Genomic DNA, 19,916 nt, shown 5'->3' on the forward strand with positions numbered 1-19,916 from the left:
CCTTGATCTATAAGGACTCCTGCACAAGCCTCAGTTACTTACCCACAATTGTTTGGACAAAAACAAGTCAAAATATACCAAAACAAAGCCATGGAAATCAAGCAAAACAGTTCAAGCAAAGCTATGACATAGTATTAGCTTAGTAGATAATACCAAATGCTTCAGCAATTATTCCCATATCTTATTTCGTTCAAGCAAAGTTTCCAAGCAGTCTTTGTTCACTCTTAAGCAACAACTATCAAAATCGTCAACTGAAGCCAAGCAAGAAGATCAATGCTAGAATGGTTTAAATACCAAAAGTATCGCTCTACTCCAACTACTACCATGCTAAGATCAAGACTGCTATTTTGTCAAACAAAAAAAAAACAAGAGCATATAAGTTTGAAATTGGTGGAGCTTCACGATGAGCAATCCGAATGCAATATCAAGAGTCATTCACATTCAGTCAGTTGTTCAAATTGTTGAGCACATTCAAATCCCAGCGGTAAATACAGAAGAAACTTATCGGTACCATCAAACATCAGAAACGGTCAATTTGAAGACAATTGGGAATTCTGACAGATTCAAATACCACGCCAAGCAAAATACTATAGATCGCATATGCTGATGCCTATCATGATTATCATGATGCATTGTGCTGCTAAAATAATCAGGAGAGTAAGGAAAAGAACACGTGGCTTACAGATTGTGAGGCTTCAAATTCAATCACAGCAACTAACAAGACAGGAGACAATCACGGCAGCAAACCAATATACATTGAAATAACAACGAGCAGTCAATGAATTTTAAGGGATATGGCGACAACAGCTACAACACAGAAAATCCTAACCAGACCTGCTGAAGCACCAATGTTGATCCATACTCCAATATCAACATAAGAAAGAGGAGATTTTGACTAGCTACTAATGTTTCAATTCAGAAAAGACGAGACAAGCCAAGCAAACTCTGTTATACTTTACACTTAGCAATTGGGCCTCAATTTCAGAATTTGATTATATGGCCCATTACAAAGTTCTTCATGGCCCATATAATCAAGGGGGCTAATGTTGATACCCAAATTTCCACAAGTTCAAATTTAACGAGTGACAAGCAAAGGGGACGAGTCATCAACCTCGTGACCTAATTAGGCCTTCAAGCAAGCCCACTTCATGTCAAAAGGAGGCCCTCTAGTTAGCAAGAGATACGACAAGCCAGAACATTCAAATGTCTAACATGCATTTTTAAAGAAGCTGACACGCTTATTTACAGTGCGATGCACGTAGACCCAAGCTACATTTTGGGGCTTATACGGAAGGGTGTGGTGTGGAAGGTAACGGATTTTGTGAGGCCTGTTGTTAAGATAAGGCCCATCAACAATTTTGGGCTTAGGGGCCAAAATTCATGCTTGAGGGGTTAAAATCTTAACAAAGGCTTGTAGAGAGATGAAAGTAGGCCCAGCAAAACTCAAAGCCCATTAGAATTATCTCCTTACCAAAAGCCCATTACAACAGTCTGTAGCCCAAGCCCGTTGAAACCATCTTCTTCCCCAAACTAGAATGTCGTTCTATCAAAATTGCTACTGGGATTAGTGCTCCACCATTTCTGGTAAGAACCCAGAATCTATGGAGAAGCTTTTTGATTCATATACCCAGCAATCTCGTTTCAATTTCCAATAGCCCTCAAACTTTGTGATCACATTTACAATAGCAAAAAATAAGGGATTAGAATCCCTAAAAGATCACAGCAGCACATAATTTGGGATCTTCACCGCCCTATGCCTATACCACCGACCTTTACCCTCATAGTCAGAATCAGCTTTCACCCTTTTGGTTTCATGGAGAAAACAAAAGTTGAGAGCTTTAGGATTATCCCACCAAAACTAAGAATACCACTTCGAAACTCCCGGTTCTTAGCACGAATCTTCCCCGCCCATCTCTGCTATAAAAAGTGAGTTCGCTGCCGTTGGAAACCAGACCATACCAACCCAAAAACATCAAGCAAGAGATCAAGCTTCATCTCTGAATCCCTAACCATCAATTCCCCCAATCTACCCAAAACCCAGAACCATGCCATTGCTGGAACTCTCTCTGCTAAACTTCCAGGCATCTAGCTCCCACACCATATCCACCTATAAGCTCTGTTCCTGTGCAACTAACTCCAATCACTGATGTTATCATCTAATCCAATCGTTGTTGTTATCATCTAACCCAATCGCTGCTGTTATTATCTAGTCCAATCACTCATGTTATTTTCTAGCTGGTCACAACGTAGTTGTTCTCAGGTCCAACCTTTGATCAATTTTGGGCCTAGTCTCGCTTAATCAAGAGGGCCCTGCTACAAAAGATCTAAAACAAAAAATTGCGCTTACATAGTGATATACAATTATAAACATGAACAGTTAAGGTTGGACAAATTTAGTTCGTCCATTGACTTAATCTAGTTCAATACCTTAACGATCATCAATTTGGCTAAAAATTTTCAGAAATGATCTATACATTATGACCAAGAAACTGAACAGTCGAGATACCAAAATGCGATCGAAAAGTGGGAGGATCAAGAGAGGACATCCTTATTTTAAGAATTTGAGGATTTTTACAATTTTACACTAGTTTATGATCTAATTCAATGATTTCAACCATTGATCCTTTAGATTCCTATGCAAGAATTATGTCTACAAAAAATCAACCAAATCCATAATCATTTGGTCACTCAAAATTGTGTAAACAAATATAGTTCGTTAGATAAAATTAAAACGATAATTGTGCTAATCAAACCGTTAAAAATTTTCCTATTTGGCTAATTTTTTGTATGATTCATATATTTTTGTATTAAAATACATCCTAAAACTAAAAACGTCCTCACTTTAAGAGTTTAAGGACTTCCTCTCTTGATCCTCCCTATATGTATCTGATATTGAATATCTAAATTGAAATTGAGCTAAATATTGGTTTCCAACCCTATAGTTTAGATCTGAAATCAATTCAAACCTTGAACTTTCAATTTCACAAAAAAAAACTCTGCGTTATCATTGTTGTAAATTGCCGTTTTGAATTCCTTAATGATCATCAATTTAGCTGAAATTTTGCATAGATGATCTATAAATTAGGACTTGAAAACTAAACGGTTAAGATGTAAATGTATGATTGAAAACTGGGGAAAAAATGGAAATCCGTACCTTTTTCTTAGGTACGGACGTTCACACCTGAGAATGGCTGTATATATATATATATATATATATATAGAGAGAGAGAGAGAGAGAAAGAGAGAGAGCCTTTCAGAAGCGGACGTTAGCAACCCAGAAAAAGTGCTGACGTCGCTCCTCCTGGCTGCATCAGCACCAACAGGCCAAGCCACGATGTCAACCCTCTTCTTGCTGCTGGACTCGTCGATGAAGGGTACGAAATCAACCTTGATGGTGCTTCCATTGTTTCAAGCGAGCTTGCCGCGCATCGCTGAGAATCCGATCACCTTCACCTTCGTGTTGATGGTTATGCCGTCTGAGATGTCCAGAGCCTTCATCCGGCAGAAAAAATGCCGCCATCGACACCTGATCGAGGTCAGAGGAGCGACGTCGGCACTTTTTCTGGGTTGCGGACGTCTGCTTCTGATCGGTCCTGTATGTGTGTGTGCTCACCTTCTATTATTTATAGAATTAAAGGGATTCAAAGCTGGTTGGGATTAAAGGGATTCAAACACTATGCCAAAAAAGCTATCAAACGACAGAGGAGATCTGTCGTCTGATTAAAAAAATTTCTGTTGTCTAGTACAGTGCCGTCTCTTGGGGCATCAAACGACAGATTTCCTCTGTCGTCTTATTTATCAGACGACAAAAATTTGTTAGGTCTTCTGTTGTCTGATGAAATCGAGACATGAGGCTAGTGAATTCAAACGACAGATAAATGTCGTGTGATCTAGAAACAAATAACAGTTCCTTAGAATTTCTGTGGTCTGAATGGACTTATAATAATAGTTAAGTGTTGTTTTATTCCAGTTCAATAACAGTTAACTGTCATTCTTATTCAGTTTAGAATACAATTATCTATCGTCTTTAGTCACCTACGATAACATTTATATGTTGTTTTATATGCATTATAGTCACAGATAAGTGTACATTGAACTTAGTTAATACTACATTTATTTACCGTTTGAGTTTAGTCACATATGACAGTTAAATGACGTTTAAAGGGAATATAAATAATAGTTGTCTGTGGTTTTTATTAACTTATAGTAATAGTTATCTGTTGTGGCATATATCTTGGAATTACAATTAAGTGTGGTTTAAAAGTTGGTAAGGTTACATTTATCTATTATTGTGGTTTATACTCTACAACAATTAGCTGAAGGTTGAAGAGCACAGACAGGACAATTATTTGTTGCTTGAAGCTAATTTGAGCGACAGTTAAATGTTGTTTCATTTTCGACTCTGTCTTTGTTTTGACATGAAGACGACAATTATCTGTTGTTTGAGTGTCCAAATATGAACACATTTTTTCTTGTTTCTGTTGTTCTTTGACGCGTCCAACAACATCATTTTGTTGTTGCTTTCTATTCCAGATGTCATACTCGTATCCCTGTTGTGCCATAATCATGTAAATCTGGGAACAACACAATGCATTCATCAATATTTGATCATCAATCTGTTCCTGCAGCTATATATACATACATCCATCCATCATGGAGCTAAACTTAATAAACATCAGTTCAATAACCCATAGCAATTGGCATGATCAACAAATGTAACCCAAAAAACACTGATATCTCATACTACTGATCATAAACTGTACTTGCAGGCCAAAAATAGATACTTAGACCAACTGCATAACTAGTTAATATGGGTTATAGTGATGCATGTCCAAAATTAGAATCTTCTCGACACACTAGCTTTGTTGAAATTGGCTGACATACTTTGCCCACTCGGCCCGGACCTGATCAATGTCTTTTTGTGTGTAGAAGTGATTTGCTTTCCTTTCCCACTGCAAGTATTAAACAAAAAAAATACAAGTTAATGTGAATGGATGTGTTTCACAACAGTAATCAGAATTGGAAGGAGTTGATATTTATATATATATATATATATATACCAGAAATACTACCCGCGCTTTGCTGCGGAATTTGTTCTTGTGAGTAAATTAGAAAAATAACATACAAAAGGAAAATCATCACATTTCATTCAAATAGTGAAAACAGTTTTCATACATCTTAGATTTTAGCTGCAGTCTATTCGAAAGGAGATGATGCAAACATGCTAGCTGCATAAAAAGGCTAGCTATTCTAGTTGCAGCTTTACAAAAAGGATATAAGAGATAGATTAATCTATCAAAAGGAGCTGCTGGAGTGTATTTAAGGAGACAAAGTACTCCAGTTGGTTGTTTCAGTTGCAGCTTTGTAAAATGCTGGTGTTGGTTAAAAAAAGTGACTGCTCCGATTGGAGTTGTAGTTGCATCTGCACGAAATTGATTAGTCTAGTAAAAGCTATAACATAGCTATTTCAATTCAATTGTTTTTGTGTTTTAGCAGCTGACAATGGTGATGATGATGATGATGTAGTTCCATGTTTTTCTGCTTGCCTGTCACTTTAAAACAAAGTTGATTCTTCAAAGTGAACAAACAGTAGATGAACCATAACTTTAATTAATTCTGGATACAAAAACAGTCGGTCTAAATTTGTAACCAGAAATAGTCGGTCTAAATTTGTAACCGGTAGTGCAGATTCAAAGAAACTATTAATGTATATTAGTTTTAATGTTTAACCAAAATTGATCATTTCACTGAAACATGCTACATAGAGTTCACAGACTATTAATATGGATTAGTTTCACTCTGTTCTTCTCTTTTGAAGGAGAGATCATGATAAGGGAAACCGCTTTAAAGCAACAAATGCAAATCTTCTCTTAGATTTATTTCATTTATGCCCTGGACCCAAAAAAAAAAACATATGTACAGAAGTACAGAACTCAAACATTTGCACATCAAATAACACATGAATAGCTTTGGCATATGATACCAACAGATCGAGAGAGAGAAATTGGTAAATAGGTAGCAAGTAAAAGAAGCGAAAATTAACAAAGTTTATATGCACACTCATAGTCAACAGCTTTAAGCACTTCATACATTGCTGTCTTTATTTATCACAAATAATCCTAAAGATACAACAAAAACTCTGGAGGCATGCTTTTAATTTGACCAAGTAAAAGTTATTATCAATTACCTGAAATAACTTGGGCAAAATCCATCCACTTTCAAGGTCAATCTCCAATATCTTCATGACCTCCATAACCTGTCAGAGAGAGACTTATAGGATACTTTGGAAAACAATAATGGAACATAAAGGGATTAATAGATTTGTTAAATGGTGAGAAGTAGACTGAAACCAGAGACCTAATAACAAACTCTACTGCATGTTTTATGAATGAAAAGAAAAAAAAATTAAAACTTCATCATTATAGTATACTAAAGAGCAGTTCATGAATCAAAAATGTATGTCATTATGAAAAACACATACTAGTATGATCATAAAAGCAAAAAAAAAAACCAAAAAAAAAAATCAAAAGCTTGAAACTCAGATTAAGGAAACATAAAAATCAAATAAAAAAGATGCAAAGATGAAATCAATGTTTAAAAACCGAGTAACACCTTTGAAAAGCAAACAATTATCCACATTATACATGAAAATCATCAGAGAAAAGCTATCACTTGGAAGAGCAAAAGTTATTACCTTTAATTAAAGAAAAGTTAACAATCATTTGCTTGTAGAACCATTCTAATACTATTCTGATATATCACCAATACACCAAATTCACCTATTCTAATACTATTTTGATATATCATCATTTACTTTTTCTTTTTCAAAAAGAAAAAGTACAGTGTCGAAACATTGATTTCTTATTCCTTAAGAAGCTAAAATGTAAGAATGTACATACATATAAGGATTGGAACTTCCACTGCGGTTTCTCATCCTTGATGCCAATAAATCAGCCATCTGCTCTATCTCGGGAAGAAATTTAAGACCGTGATAGTTCACCCCGCACCTCAGCCTGTTGATTTCTTGAGGAACATTGACATACCTGAAACAAAAAAGGCATGATATTGTAAGGTTAAATATAGTTGAGTCATTCCCTAATAGCTTAAGCTTATATCTAGAAAAAATATTACAGCTTTACCAAATCAAAAATCAGATTTCATAATAGAAAAGCAGCATGTAAATCTTTTTTTTCTTTGAACCAAAATGCAGCTACAATAATACAAATAGATACTTTAGAAGAGATTAATAAATACTGTCACTATAATTTACTGAGATTTAAAGAGTGTTATTTAGGACTTCTATTTGCACAGAAGAAGTACAATGTAATGACAATTACAGATCATTATAGAGATTAAAACATGAAATTTGCAAAAATTGAGCAGCACCTATCTATAGAGAAACATCAACTCATATCACCTAAAGCTCTCATATATAAAATTAATGGACACAGAGAAGAACACAAAGAACTATGGCTTATATGTAGACCACATCTAACCTCAGTTTACAGATTATATAGTTGATTTCTAATGTTTAACATGCTTTATTTATTTGATCGGTCCTTTCCATAACCATATGAATGATGTCCGCATCATTCCAATCTTTTACCTCTATTTAAACAACCAGTTTCTACATGAATTAAAATAAAAAATAAAAAATAAAATTACCAAGTTCATTCGTTCTGATGACAAAAACCGATTCAATCTTTTGACTATAGCTGCAAATACATACAATAAATTTATCACTTAAAGAATCAAAACTACACAATCAAACATGAAACAAACCATACCCAAAACTTAATTTGACCAAAAAACAACACAATCAAAAACACACAACCACGAAACCCTCAACTTCCATCCACAGATCAGAGCTTTAAAGAAAACCCAGACAATATTCTTATACAGCTGCAATCGGACCTGAGAATCACGCGAGAAATTAATCATATAGTTTTATTTATATTAGAAACCGATTGAAACAGTAAGTACCATCTCATTTCGAATAGATAAAGTAAACTGCAGATTATTATACCAGTCCTTATTGTGGTGTAGTATGCTTCTAGAAAAGATCCTTGGATTGCCTCGTTCTGTGTAAGAGAAATGGGACATAAAAAGTATCTGTTAGCTGAATGATGGTAATTATTGAGGTATGATAATGAGTTGCTGCTATAATTAGATTGTGAAGGGAATGGTAGCTATTACCTTCTCATTAACTAAAACAAACTGAAGACCATTGTTTCTAGGAACAGGTCTGTATTTCTTCACTCTCCACACCCTGCAGACTCGCCCTTTGATTTGTAGGTCAGTTTGTAAAGGCTGGATATCTCGTATTCAAATGATTGCCATTGTGGGTATCACCTGTCAATAATGAATAATAATGCAAGTAAGTAGTTATTAGAGAAAGCAAAAGAAAAAAAAAAAAAGGAAGAGGAAACAGGTGCTGAATATGTTATAAAAGAAATAATATTTTGAAACCAATTCAGTATAGTGACAACTATAGAATGGAATTTAAAGTTACGTGCAATAGAGAATAACAAATCTAGTAGTACCAAAAATTTTACAAAAGCAAACACACAATTCAAATGTGATCGTACCCTTACTTGCAATGGCATCATGCTGATCATACACAAAACTAAACTAAAATGCACCCAATACTTTAAGCTATGCTCGAGGAGTATCAATTGATTAGCTCTTTTTGTGGCATTCTAATTATTTTATGCTGCAATCTAATCTATATAGTCACAAATAACAAAGATCTTAGAAAAGTAAAGGTTTTTTTTTTTTTTTTTGTGAACCAAGGTCTTGAATGAAAACAAAATTGCACTTCAAATCATTATAGGTGGAAAAACCCTGGATTACTGAGTAGCAGCAAAAAATGGAAAAAAGCAAGAACAAAAGTGATGAGATTTCTTGTTGCTTGTTACTTGTGCTGAATATATGAAGCTACCAAGCATGGAATGCTTAATTTCTTTTCTTGCACTGTTATTCACCATTTTCCTCATTCACCTTTCCTCTGTCCCATTGAAGTTATAGTCACATTACTTTCCTTGACAATCACACAAAATTTCTGATCCTATGAATATTACTGGTCTTTCAATCCAAACACTGACACCCACATCGAAAAGATCAATCAAGTGGCACAAACAAATCAAATAAACACTATGATCATACTCACAATACTTGGTTTCACACCATATAAACAAATTGAGTGTAATACCTTCAATGTTTCGGCACATATATATTGCACATGTATTTCAGATATGACGCAATGCAAAACAACTAACACATTAACATGTGTTGGCATTCTAACAGATATAAGATTTAAAGAAGCTAAAGAAATAAGTCAGTAAACAAGCAAGTTCTCCAAATTGAATGATAATAGCAAAGTGACTAGAAGAAGCACGATTGAAGAATATGACAGAATACCAATTCAGTTATTCCAAACAATATTACAAATGAAATCTCCCACATTGAAATTCCAAATGAAAAAATATAAACCTGTCAAAGATAGTAGCAGAATGCTAATTTCATTGGCAAATGATGCCTTTTTCCTTTTGCAGTAATATAGGATATAAAAATATATAAAGTCCTACTAACCTTCTTCAGAAACCCGGCTATTGCTACCGTTCAACAATTCTGGTGTCATCCATGGAAGCTTTCCTCGCACATCACCAGATACCAAAGTATTGTGATTGATTCTTGATAATCCACAATCTCCAACCTAAAGAGTAAATAATTCCAAGTACAGGTTAAGAACTCCTTTGAATCAATAATTCCAAGTATAGGTCAGTAACAACTAACAACAACACATGACAGCGTCCAAATTGAATTCATAGAATTGAGGTAAGAATGCACAAAAGAATAAGAATGTTTTGTCTTTTGGCTCTCTCAAGCTACTGCCTAGATGGCACATAAGAGGGTCTGTGCTGCATTTATATATAATGCCAGTGCTTTTGGAACATTGACTAAAGTTAATGCATGTTGTTTTATTATCTGCAGCTACATGATTGCTTTATGCAAGTAAAAGATTACAAAGAAAGACTTAAAAGAAGTGAAGATAAACTTTGGGTTGGTGATTTTGTTCCTCTTAAGATTAATGTACAGGAAAAGATCAATTTGAGAGGGGGGAAAAAAAAGGTATCATTTTAGAAAATGTAATGGTGAAGAATAATAATAATTTTTTTTTTTACAAATATCCACAAGCTGAAGTAAAAACTATCTAGAATTTTGGTCAACTTCTTTTGAACCGACCGGTTTTGAATATCAAGTTCTTTTGTACCTTAAAATGAACGCGGAGATCGCTGCCTCTTGCTTTGCAGGCTGATTCATCATTGCAAAACAATAAAAACCATTAGATTTTCAAAAACACTCAAACTCATACTAATAAGCCCACGAAAACAACACATTGGTTAAACTACAAATTACTTACACTTGGTATTGTTGTCCGGCTCTTGCGAATACTTCACCTGCAAAAAACCCAGTAACCCAATCTCATAAGAATTTGAACCCACCAACACAAAACCACAGATTCAATGACCCATACATTTTGATTTTGGACTAAAAACATATAAAACATGCTTCATTTTCACTGCTTCTGAAACCCAGAAAACCAAAACTATCTAGAATTTTGGTCAACTTCTGAGTCAAAGAAGCTATCAAATTCCTGTTTCAGTAATAGAACAACTAGGGTTTATATTTGGTCATTTGGATGCCTAAAACACAAACATGCTATCAGATTGGTATCAATTATGCTATCCTAATTATGCTATCAGATTCACAGCAAAACACAAGCATCCTATCCTAATTGCAAACGGCATTAAATCCTAATTGCAATTATATCATTTTGAGTCTTTTGATTGTCTGCAATTATACCATCAACATCAAATGCAAATCCGAAATCGAACCCATTACCCATTACCCATTTCAATTTTTCAACTATACCATTATGGCATTACCTTAGTTAAAAACCAACAAGAATACAAGATCAAATGGAAATCGATTATTTACTGATTGGAAATTGATTATTTACAAGAATACAAGATTAGAAATCGATTATTTACAGATCAAGAGGAGGATCGGAGGAGCCTTCGGACATCACAGAGGAGGAGAAGAAAACGGAGAGGGAGAGAGAGATGGTGAGATACCTGGAGGCGGAGCCGCGGAGACGGGTTGCTGGTGGGGATTGAAAGACTGGAGGTGGTGGCCAGTGGGGCTTGAAAGGCTGGAGGCCCAGATCGGAGGCCGGAGATGGGTTGCCGAGTTGGGAGAACTCCAAGTCTCCAATCGAGTTGGCGAGTTCAGTGATGGGGGAGCAGAGATGTGTCGCTGCCCGTCAAATGGAAATCGATTATTTACTGATTGGAAATTGATTATTTACAAGAATACAAGATTAGAAATCGATTATTTACAGATCAAGAGGAGGATCGGATGAGCCTTCGGCCGTCACGGAGGAGGAGAAGAAAACGGAGAGGGAGAAAGATGGTGAGATACCTGGAGGCGGAGCCGCGGAGATGGGTTGCTGGTGGGGATTGAAAGACTGGAGGCGATGGCCAGTGTGTAACGTCCTGGACCTAAATTTTACCGTTTACTAGTCATTTGGAAGGGAAACGATAATTTCTTTCACTTTTTACTTGTTTAGATACTTTTAGTTGCCCTAAAAGTTGACTTTTCGTTCTGGTCAAAATTTGATGAAACTTCCTTCATGAAAATTGTAGAGGACGTTAAACCGAGCGCGTGCATATGTGGTGCGTAAAAATGGGAGTTCGTATGTGAAAGTTATAAGCGAAAGATTAAAGTTACTGTTTACGGTTACTGTTCATGAGTTTCTATAAATAGCCGAGTTACTGTGGTAAGTTTCCATTTTTGGAAACCTACCCGGCTCTTTCTCTCTCCTCTCCCCCGACCCCTTCTTCCCTTCTGTCCGGTTTCTTCTTCCTCTGATATCTCCCTTCTCCGGCCGACCCACGACGGAATCTGGGCACCGGCAAGCTCGTCTCCTCCTCCTTGTCACGCCTGTGGTGGTGTTTTGCGGCGGCTCGACCGGAGGAGCTCGAAATTGAGCTGCGAAGATTACGGTAGCCGAACGGAGGTTTCATCGATTTCCGGCGATTCCGGCCACCAAACTGGCGTCGAAGGATCGGTTTTTGCCAAGGATCATTTCGCCCCTATCCTCGAGTCAAGATTTTCAGTGTGGAGTACGAATCGAAGATTTCAAATCCTAGGGTTCTTGGGATTTTCTGGAAAAATTTCACCAGCCGGTTTCGACTGTTTAAAGGTAAAATTGATCAGTGTGTTGAGTAGGTGCTACTGTCAAAATATGGTGGCCATCGGAGGTAGTGGCCGCCGGCGCGTGAGGCCCACGTGCTGCCACTGTTGGCGGCGCGTGGAGGCGTGTGTGGGCAGTGTTTTAATTTCAGTTTTTAGCCCTTTAAATTGTATAAATGTTGTGGAGCTTGTATGTGAAGTTTGGTGAATTTTGGAAGAGTTTGGATATGTTTGTGAATTCCCAAAGTTTGGAAGTTTTGGTTGTCGAATTGTGGGAATCCGACCTTCGGGTTTCCTTTGTTCCGATATGGAATACTTTAATCGACGAAGATAGATTAATGGTGAAGTTTGGATTGAATCCGGAAAGAAATGGAGATGTGGGATTTCGTAGGGTTTTGGGATTCAGTATAGAATCGTACTTGTTTATCGAATTATTGTTTACGGAATATAATTGTGTACAGGACGAGGTACTGACCCATCGCTTGACGAGGATCCTTACGCTTGGGTACCACGTTAGCCGCATACTGTGAGTGGACTTTTATTTTTCAAAGAATGATGCATGCATTTATTTAATTGGTTCCAAGGTTATAATTTGTTTATCATATTACTTTTCCGAGCATATGGTTATTTTTCAGAAATGGTTTTGGTTATTTGAGTATTTGAAGATTTTATGGCGTGCGGGGTCACGTCATTGGATTATGCTTATCTTCTCTTATTTATTTATTTCCGATGTGATTTCCGGATTTATACTATTTATATTATATTTATATTCGGCGATTTGAGATTTTCGAAATGAGATTTCGATGGAGTTAGTCTTTATATTTATTTATCTCCTATTTATTTTTGAACTTGAGATTATCTTGGCGTGTGGGACACGTCGTTGGAAATTCATTTACGAGAGTTGGGGAAGTTTTATGGATTTATGAGGTTTTTGGATTTTCTTTTGCCATACTTTGGGTGACTTATCATTGCTAACTTTGATCTTCTGCCTTTGTGGCAGGTGATGGGATCACAGAAGCCCTCCGCCTTTGTGGTGCTGATTACTGTCTCTGTGACAGTAATTCTGAAGCCCAGTATCCTATCGCTACACTTAGTGGCGTAAGGATATATTGCGGGAGTAATGGGAGTACTTTAGCCCGGGAGGCTATCACCCGAGCCTGGGTGGCTCACTCGTATGGCTATCGTCTTCCCCTACTCATTATACTATTTTCGACTAGCGGGGCTAGTCCGATTTATTTTAGCCAGCGGGGCTGGTTTTATTTCCTTGAGTATCAGAGTTTTAACCTTTTCTTTTAATCGTTTGTGACTAGCGGGGCTAGTCGGTTTTCATGAGCGGAACTCCTCTTGTTTTATTTTCGTTAATCATTGCATGCATCGGGAACTTTTTAAAGAAATAAATATGGGAAAGTATAAAATTCCTTTTGTTTGAAATTGTTTATTTTTCTCCACTCACGCTAACGTTCTTTTATGTACTTTCCCCTGGGCCCTTCAGTTTCAAATGCCCAGTTCGCAGTGTAGCTGTTCGGCTTTAGGAGTTGAGGCTTAGCACCACCGCTGTCATCTATCCCTCGTAGGTTACTTGCTAACCTACTATGTGTATCGTTGTTTTTTTGGTTCTAGACTGCTCTGATAACCTTGAGATTTTTTTGTATTAATATTGTAACCTATGACTTGGTTGTAATTTGAGTTAATTGGATAATTTGATACTCTAAATTGTGGAGTTGTGCGGTTTTGGGAGCAGGGTGGCTCCAGGAGTTTTGGGAGGGTTGTTTAGAAGTGAAATTGAAATTCTACTGGTTTTGGATTGCCCATTTTTAAGGGAGGTTATGCCGAAATTTTTGGTAAACCTTCTTTAAAGGTAGGTCCCGCAGGGCCACTTCGGATTCCAGGGTGGAATTCGGGGCGGACCCTGTCACAGTGGGTCTTGAAAGGCTGGAGGCCCAGATCGGAGGCCGGAGATGGATTGCTGGTTCTAGCCTTGCACTCTTGCAAGTTGCCGAGTCGGGAGAACTCCAAGTCTCCAATCGAGTTGGCGAGGTCAGCGATGGGGGAGCAGAGATGTGTAGCTGCCCGTCTTGCAACCGCCGTCGATCATCGATTCATCAAGGAGATTAGGAGAGAAATCTGGGTGAGAGAGGACTGGGTTTCAGAAATTAGATTTGATTTGAGAGATGGCCGATTTTTGAGAGGTATAGAGTTTCTGGTTGGTAAGAGAGTTTAGACAGAGAGGTAATGTTTGTGGGAATATTGAAAAACACGAAGCTGCTAGGTTTTGTGTTATGTCAAAACAGACTTCAAATAAAAAAAGTCAAACTCACCTTATTCAAACAATAGAATTTCTTAGCTCTGTTGTCTGAATAGTTTTACATTCACTGGTCATCGATAGGGTTTGGGCATTTAGGAGGGAAAAGACTTATTCTTGTTGGAGGGAAATCTAAACGTTTTGCTAAGAAAATTTTCATTTTTTCAGACGACATTTAAGTGTCGTCTGAGTCTGACCATATCTTCAAAATGAAACAAGCATGGCTTCTCATTGTATTCAGACAACACATTTAATTTATGTGTCGTCTGAGTTTAGTCTGAAACACTCAGACGACAGAAAATGACTATTCTGTCGTCTGAACTCTGTTGTCTGATAGCTTTTTTGGCATAGTGAAAGCTGGTTGTGGTTTGAGTCGGGTTTTAGAATGTGTTTCTGGTTTAGGGATTCTAGCTTGGATTGATTGGAAGAAATGCTTCATCTTGAAGAAGAAGAATTCAAAGTAGGTTCTAGGTTTTGAGAATCCATGGCAGAACTAGTAGAGTAGGATTCAAATCTTTGTTTTTAGAATTGTGTGTGGGCTTAAGCTAAACACTAAACTGGGTGGCTTTATTATCCAATTTAATTAGAAGGAGGATGTGATAATTAGCCAATTTTAAGTTATGTGGTGAAATTGAGTTAGAGGCTTGGTGATGTGTTCTGAGGTGATTAGTGGCGGAGATGAGTGATGGAGCTAAGCTGGATAATTGGACTGTTGTGATGGAATGATAATATGTTATTTTCTATCAAATCAATGACTAGTTCTTGAATGACAGTTTCAATTTTTCTTGATTTGGGATTGTGTTACGGGATAATGTCGTGAAATGGGAGGTGTAATTGGGTTTCTGGGTTAGAATAGGGGCAGGCGCAATTTTAGAATTTTTCCTGGTAGGTGGGGCCCACATGATCTGACATGGCATGCCTCATCAACGAGTTAACGACTCCAATTGACGGATGGTTGACGAAATGATTTATTAGACGAGATTTGATAACACATGGGTGTTTTTGATGAAATTGAAAGTTCAGGGACTGAATTGATTTCAGACCTCAACTACAGGGTAGTAACCAGTATTTAACCCATTGAAATTTACGGTATAATTTGGAAATGTAATACTGAAATTCAAAGACACAAGGGGTTTACGTTGGAGGAGAAGGTTTTCTCCAAGTTGAAGACTATGTACTACTGTTCGTGAAGGTAAGATGATTTTTGGGGGAACTTTTGTGTCCGTGTTGGTAATTTGACATGAGTTGACAGAGTCAACTATAACTTAAAAAAAAAAAAAAATCCAAATATCAATTTTAGAGGTATGAACAATGTTCAAAAAATCGGCCTAGGGCCGCCTAGGAGGCGCCTAGGCGCTAGGCGGCAAGGAACAGCTCCGATTTTGGCCTAGGCGTTTCCCTTAGGCGCTGGGCGCCTAGGCGGGCTAGGCGGGGACTAGGCGGGCTAGGCGGTGGTGCTAGGCGGTGCTAGGCGGGGACTAGGCGGTGCTAGGCGGAGCCTAGGCGGTCATAAACCCTAATTTATTCTATATTTTGACTATTTTTATATTTATAATTAATTTTTAGACTTTAAATATTATCATTTATATTATTATATGTCATTAAAATAATTTAAAAATTAAATAAAAAAAACCGCCTGGTCCCCGCCTAGGCGCTAGTCCCTGGGTCACCGCCCGACTAGCGCCTAGCATTTTTTAGAACCTTGGGTATGAATGACCTTCCCTTTACATTTTGGATGGACTAAGTAAAAAACCGAGCATCTGATTATGTTGCGTAACTATGCAAACGATTAGTATAGTTTATTTTTCATTTAAAACTACAATGTAGTCATGAATATATTATGAATGCAATTTGCAATCCCATTTTGTTCGGATAAACATTGAGTAGAGGTTTTTCAAATTCTAAAGACGTCTGAAGTCCAAGATCATTTAATGCGTAAGAAATGTGATCTATGGTAAAGAAAACAATGGTAACTTTACCAAAATAAAACTACACGTGTGCCACCCAATTTGGATGCGGACCCGGAGCAAAAAAGTAACCCGACCCGATCGTGAGGCTTTATAAACCTGCCTCCTCATTTTCAAAATTGAGCCAAACAGTAAAGCCAGAGCCAAAACACTCCTCTCTCTCCCTCTCGCCGTGATTTGAAATTAGGTTTTTTTTTTTCTCAGTGAGCTCAGTTCTAGAAGCAAGATTCACAATGGAAGTCGAAAATTCACAGATTTTAAGTATGTTTTCTCGATTTCGAAATTATGATTTTTGCCTCTGTTTTTGATTGTGGTGCATGTAGATCGTTCATTCAATCAAATTGTGAATTGAAACGTTTGAAACTTGGATCAATTTATGATTTCTTTCTTTTTGTTCGATTTCGAGGAATTTACAGTTGAAGTGTGCTTTGGATCTCAATTTTGCTTCATAATCTATAGTGTGATTTCATGTTTAATTGGAATTTGTTGCTTTGAGATCTAGTGAATTCGTAGTGTTTCTGGATAGTTCTGGTTTATATTTACGGGCGGTTCACGAAATCCATAATTTGAGATCAATGATTTTCTATTTAGCTGAGAAGAAGCACTTGAATTTATCAGGTCTATGTTGGTGAATTGGTACATTTGTTCATAATTTGAATATTTCACACTAATTTGCTACTGCTTTGCGTAGATCTCCCTGCTGAAATCAAATGTCTAGAGTCTGATGTAGTAATTCACAGCTACCAAATGTCTACAGTGGATGAGGTAATTAACTCCTTAATCATCATATACTTGCTAATGACGTCCATTGTTAAATGGTTTTATGGATTCTTTTGGTAATTTTGGATGCAGAATGTATACTCTAGGTTCAGTTCCGACTACGATTTGGACACCGAAGAATATCTTGGTAATCAAATTACAATTTAGTTCGGTTTCGAAAACTTTGTTTGAAATTGCTTCGTAAGATTAAACTGAGGCTTACTATTTCCACTTCTATTCATTTTAAGGAAGTGGAGCAAATGGAGTTGTAGTTTGCTGCAAGAACCGGTTGGATGAAAAAACGTATGCTATAAAGAAAATCTCAGTATTCGTTGATGAGGATTTCCCATTTGATGAACTCATGAGGTACTAAACTTAAGCCTAAGATTCGTTTGTAATATGACAATTTCTGATTTGTATTCAGTGATATTTACATAAATTGCTTAATTTTTTTAGGGAGGCTGTCATTTTATCCAAGTTCAATAACCCTGCAATTGTCCGATACCATTCGGTATGGATTGAACCTACTTTTGTTGGCATAACTGGAGATCCTCAAATACCAACGGAAGAGCATCCAGTTGAGACAGACCAACCATGCCTGTACATTCAGCAGGAGCTATGTGACTGGTAATTATCACTCCTCAGTTAAAGCAACAGATTCATATCTATCACTCATTTACTAATCTATTCTGCACATTTATCATTGATACATTTTTCATCTAAGCAACAAGTAACTTTGGTTTTATCAGAAAATGAATTCCACTGATAACTTTCAATCACCTTATAACGAATAGGATAGCAATGGGCCTTGTCAGAACATTGCTCGGTAATTCCGAGTGAGCGGCAAAAAGAGTACCCCATCGTAAAAACTTTGAAAATGAAACTACATACTATCCTCCATTTCTCCCTACCACTCTTAAGATAAAGGGAGGGAGAGAATGATTTCATTTCAAGCAACTAATTTCTAAAACCTTTTTGCACCCAAGATAACTTACTACTTCAGTCTACAGACAAACGATTTTGACTTAGTCTTTTGTTCCTGCAAGCAAAATAATGCAGTTATTAGACAAATAAAAAAATTGCATGAGATTCACATTATTGTGAGTAATAGCATAGTTCAATTGAAGGTGCAATTGCCTGCACTGGTAACCTTTTATCTTGAAATTTACATAAATTTATGGAGTTAACACTCTGCTGTTGTTGTGCTAATGAAGCACGGTAGAGCAAAAGATGAAGGCTGGAGCACTTACGCCGGAAGAATGTGCACACATTTTCTTGGAAACCGCAAAAGGCCTGAAACACATTCATGGTCACAATATCATGCATGGAGACATTAAGAAGGCAAATATATTCTTCAGCAACGGCCTGCTGAAAATTGGAGATTTTGGCCTCGGTGAGTTCACTTTTGGTTTTACATTGAATAGAACCAAGACTTAACAAGAGACGCCAGGTATCATTGGGACCTAATTAACACTTCTACTACTTACTGTTCTGCAGCCCAGGAAATAGGCGATGGTACAAATGAGATTAAAACCAAACCTCCATACTCAGCACCTGATGAACTGGTTAATGCAAAAGCTGATGTGTTTAGTTTGGGTATTCTGCTGGTTGAGATGCTACTTAACAGTACTGGAGGACATAAAGCATCTGAGGTAATTCGTATGCTGACAAAACGAGGAAAAGCAGAGCTTCCTGACAGCTGGCCTGATGGCTTACTAAAGACATGGGTGATGAGGATGCTAAAAAAGGAACCATCACAGAGACCTTCATCATCAAGGATAATGAAGAAGAAAGTAGAAATAGAGGATGCTATTCTCAAGTTTCATCTGAAAAAGAAGCAGAAGGTACATGCCACTGCCGAAAAGCAGATTGAAGGTATGCAGCACAAACACAGGAAGCCTAAGAATGTCAAAGGTAAAGTTCAAAGACACAGAAGGCATAGTCTACTGTAATTGTCAGTTGCTGTCATTCTTCTTCAACAAAAACATACGGTAAAAGTTCAAAGTACTTGATAGGGTAAACATCAAATGATTTAACAGTTTCATGCACGAGGGTTTCTATGGACGAGATCTATGTTTTGGTTCTATTGGAGAACTTTAAATACAATCGATAATGGTCACAAATGGAGGATGTACTGATGTAGGGGAATCAAGAAATTATGTTAGACAATATATTGGTTTATTACAATGTAAGCTTTGAATTCTGACTGCCTTTATTCTAATTTTCAAATATTGGTATATATCCTATAGGTATATTCACTCTATTGACATAATGGTGTATGTGGAATCCGAAGTTTTACTGTTAAGACTCATTATATTCTTATTTTCCGAGTAACAATGATGACTACATATTAAGCTTTTCGCTCTCATGTTTTGTCTCCTCCTTTTCTTTCCCTAACAGTGGTTTAACCATTTTAAGATACAATGTGAGCATCCTAATAGGTTGTGCTACCACAGATTTTATCAACTGATTATTCTGAACTCTGAAATGCTTTAAGCTAACATGACATATGGCATAATAACTTGAGCTAACAACAAAACATGCAATCTATTTCAGTTCTTTTTGTGAGGATAATGGAAAGTAAATATAGAAAGTCTGTGGTTACCTACTCTAGAGAGCCATACCATTGC

The 19,916-nt window shown here is 36.9% G+C and overlaps 1 protein-coding gene and 1 long non-coding RNA gene across 2 annotated transcripts; one reads left to right on the plus strand and one right to left on the minus strand.

Moving 5' to 3' along the window:
* Positions 1-4,665: 4,665 nt before the first annotated feature.
* Positions 4,666-8,462, minus strand: LOC112185855. Its single transcript, XR_005805647.1, has 7 exons — positions 8,197-8,462; positions 8,027-8,081; positions 7,835-7,914; positions 7,666-7,715; positions 6,900-7,043; positions 6,188-6,256; positions 4,666-4,952 (listed from the first exon to the last, which is right to left on the minus strand). It is a non-coding gene; the product is annotated as an uncharacterized LOC112185855 (long non-coding RNA).
* An 8,195-nt stretch (positions 8,463-16,657) lies between these two features.
* Positions 16,658-19,624, plus strand: LOC112187912 (probable serine/threonine-protein kinase ifkB). The gene is made up of 7 exons (XM_024326878.2): positions 16,658-16,788; positions 17,219-17,292; positions 17,380-17,434; positions 17,535-17,652; positions 17,743-17,913; positions 18,501-18,679; positions 18,784-19,624. Exons 1-7 carry the CDS (start codon positions 16,761-16,763, stop codon positions 19,236-19,238), a joined length of 1,080 nt encoding a protein of 359 aa, XP_024182646.1. The 5' UTR covers positions 16,658-16,760; the 3' UTR covers positions 19,239-19,624.
* The last annotated feature ends 292 nt before the right edge of the window (positions 19,625-19,916 follow it).

This window comes from Rosa chinensis, chromosome 2 (assembly GCF_002994745.2).
Source record: "Rosa chinensis cultivar Old Blush chromosome 2, RchiOBHm-V2, whole genome shotgun sequence".
Taxonomy (NCBI): domain Eukaryota; kingdom Viridiplantae; phylum Streptophyta; class Magnoliopsida; order Rosales; family Rosaceae; genus Rosa; species Rosa chinensis.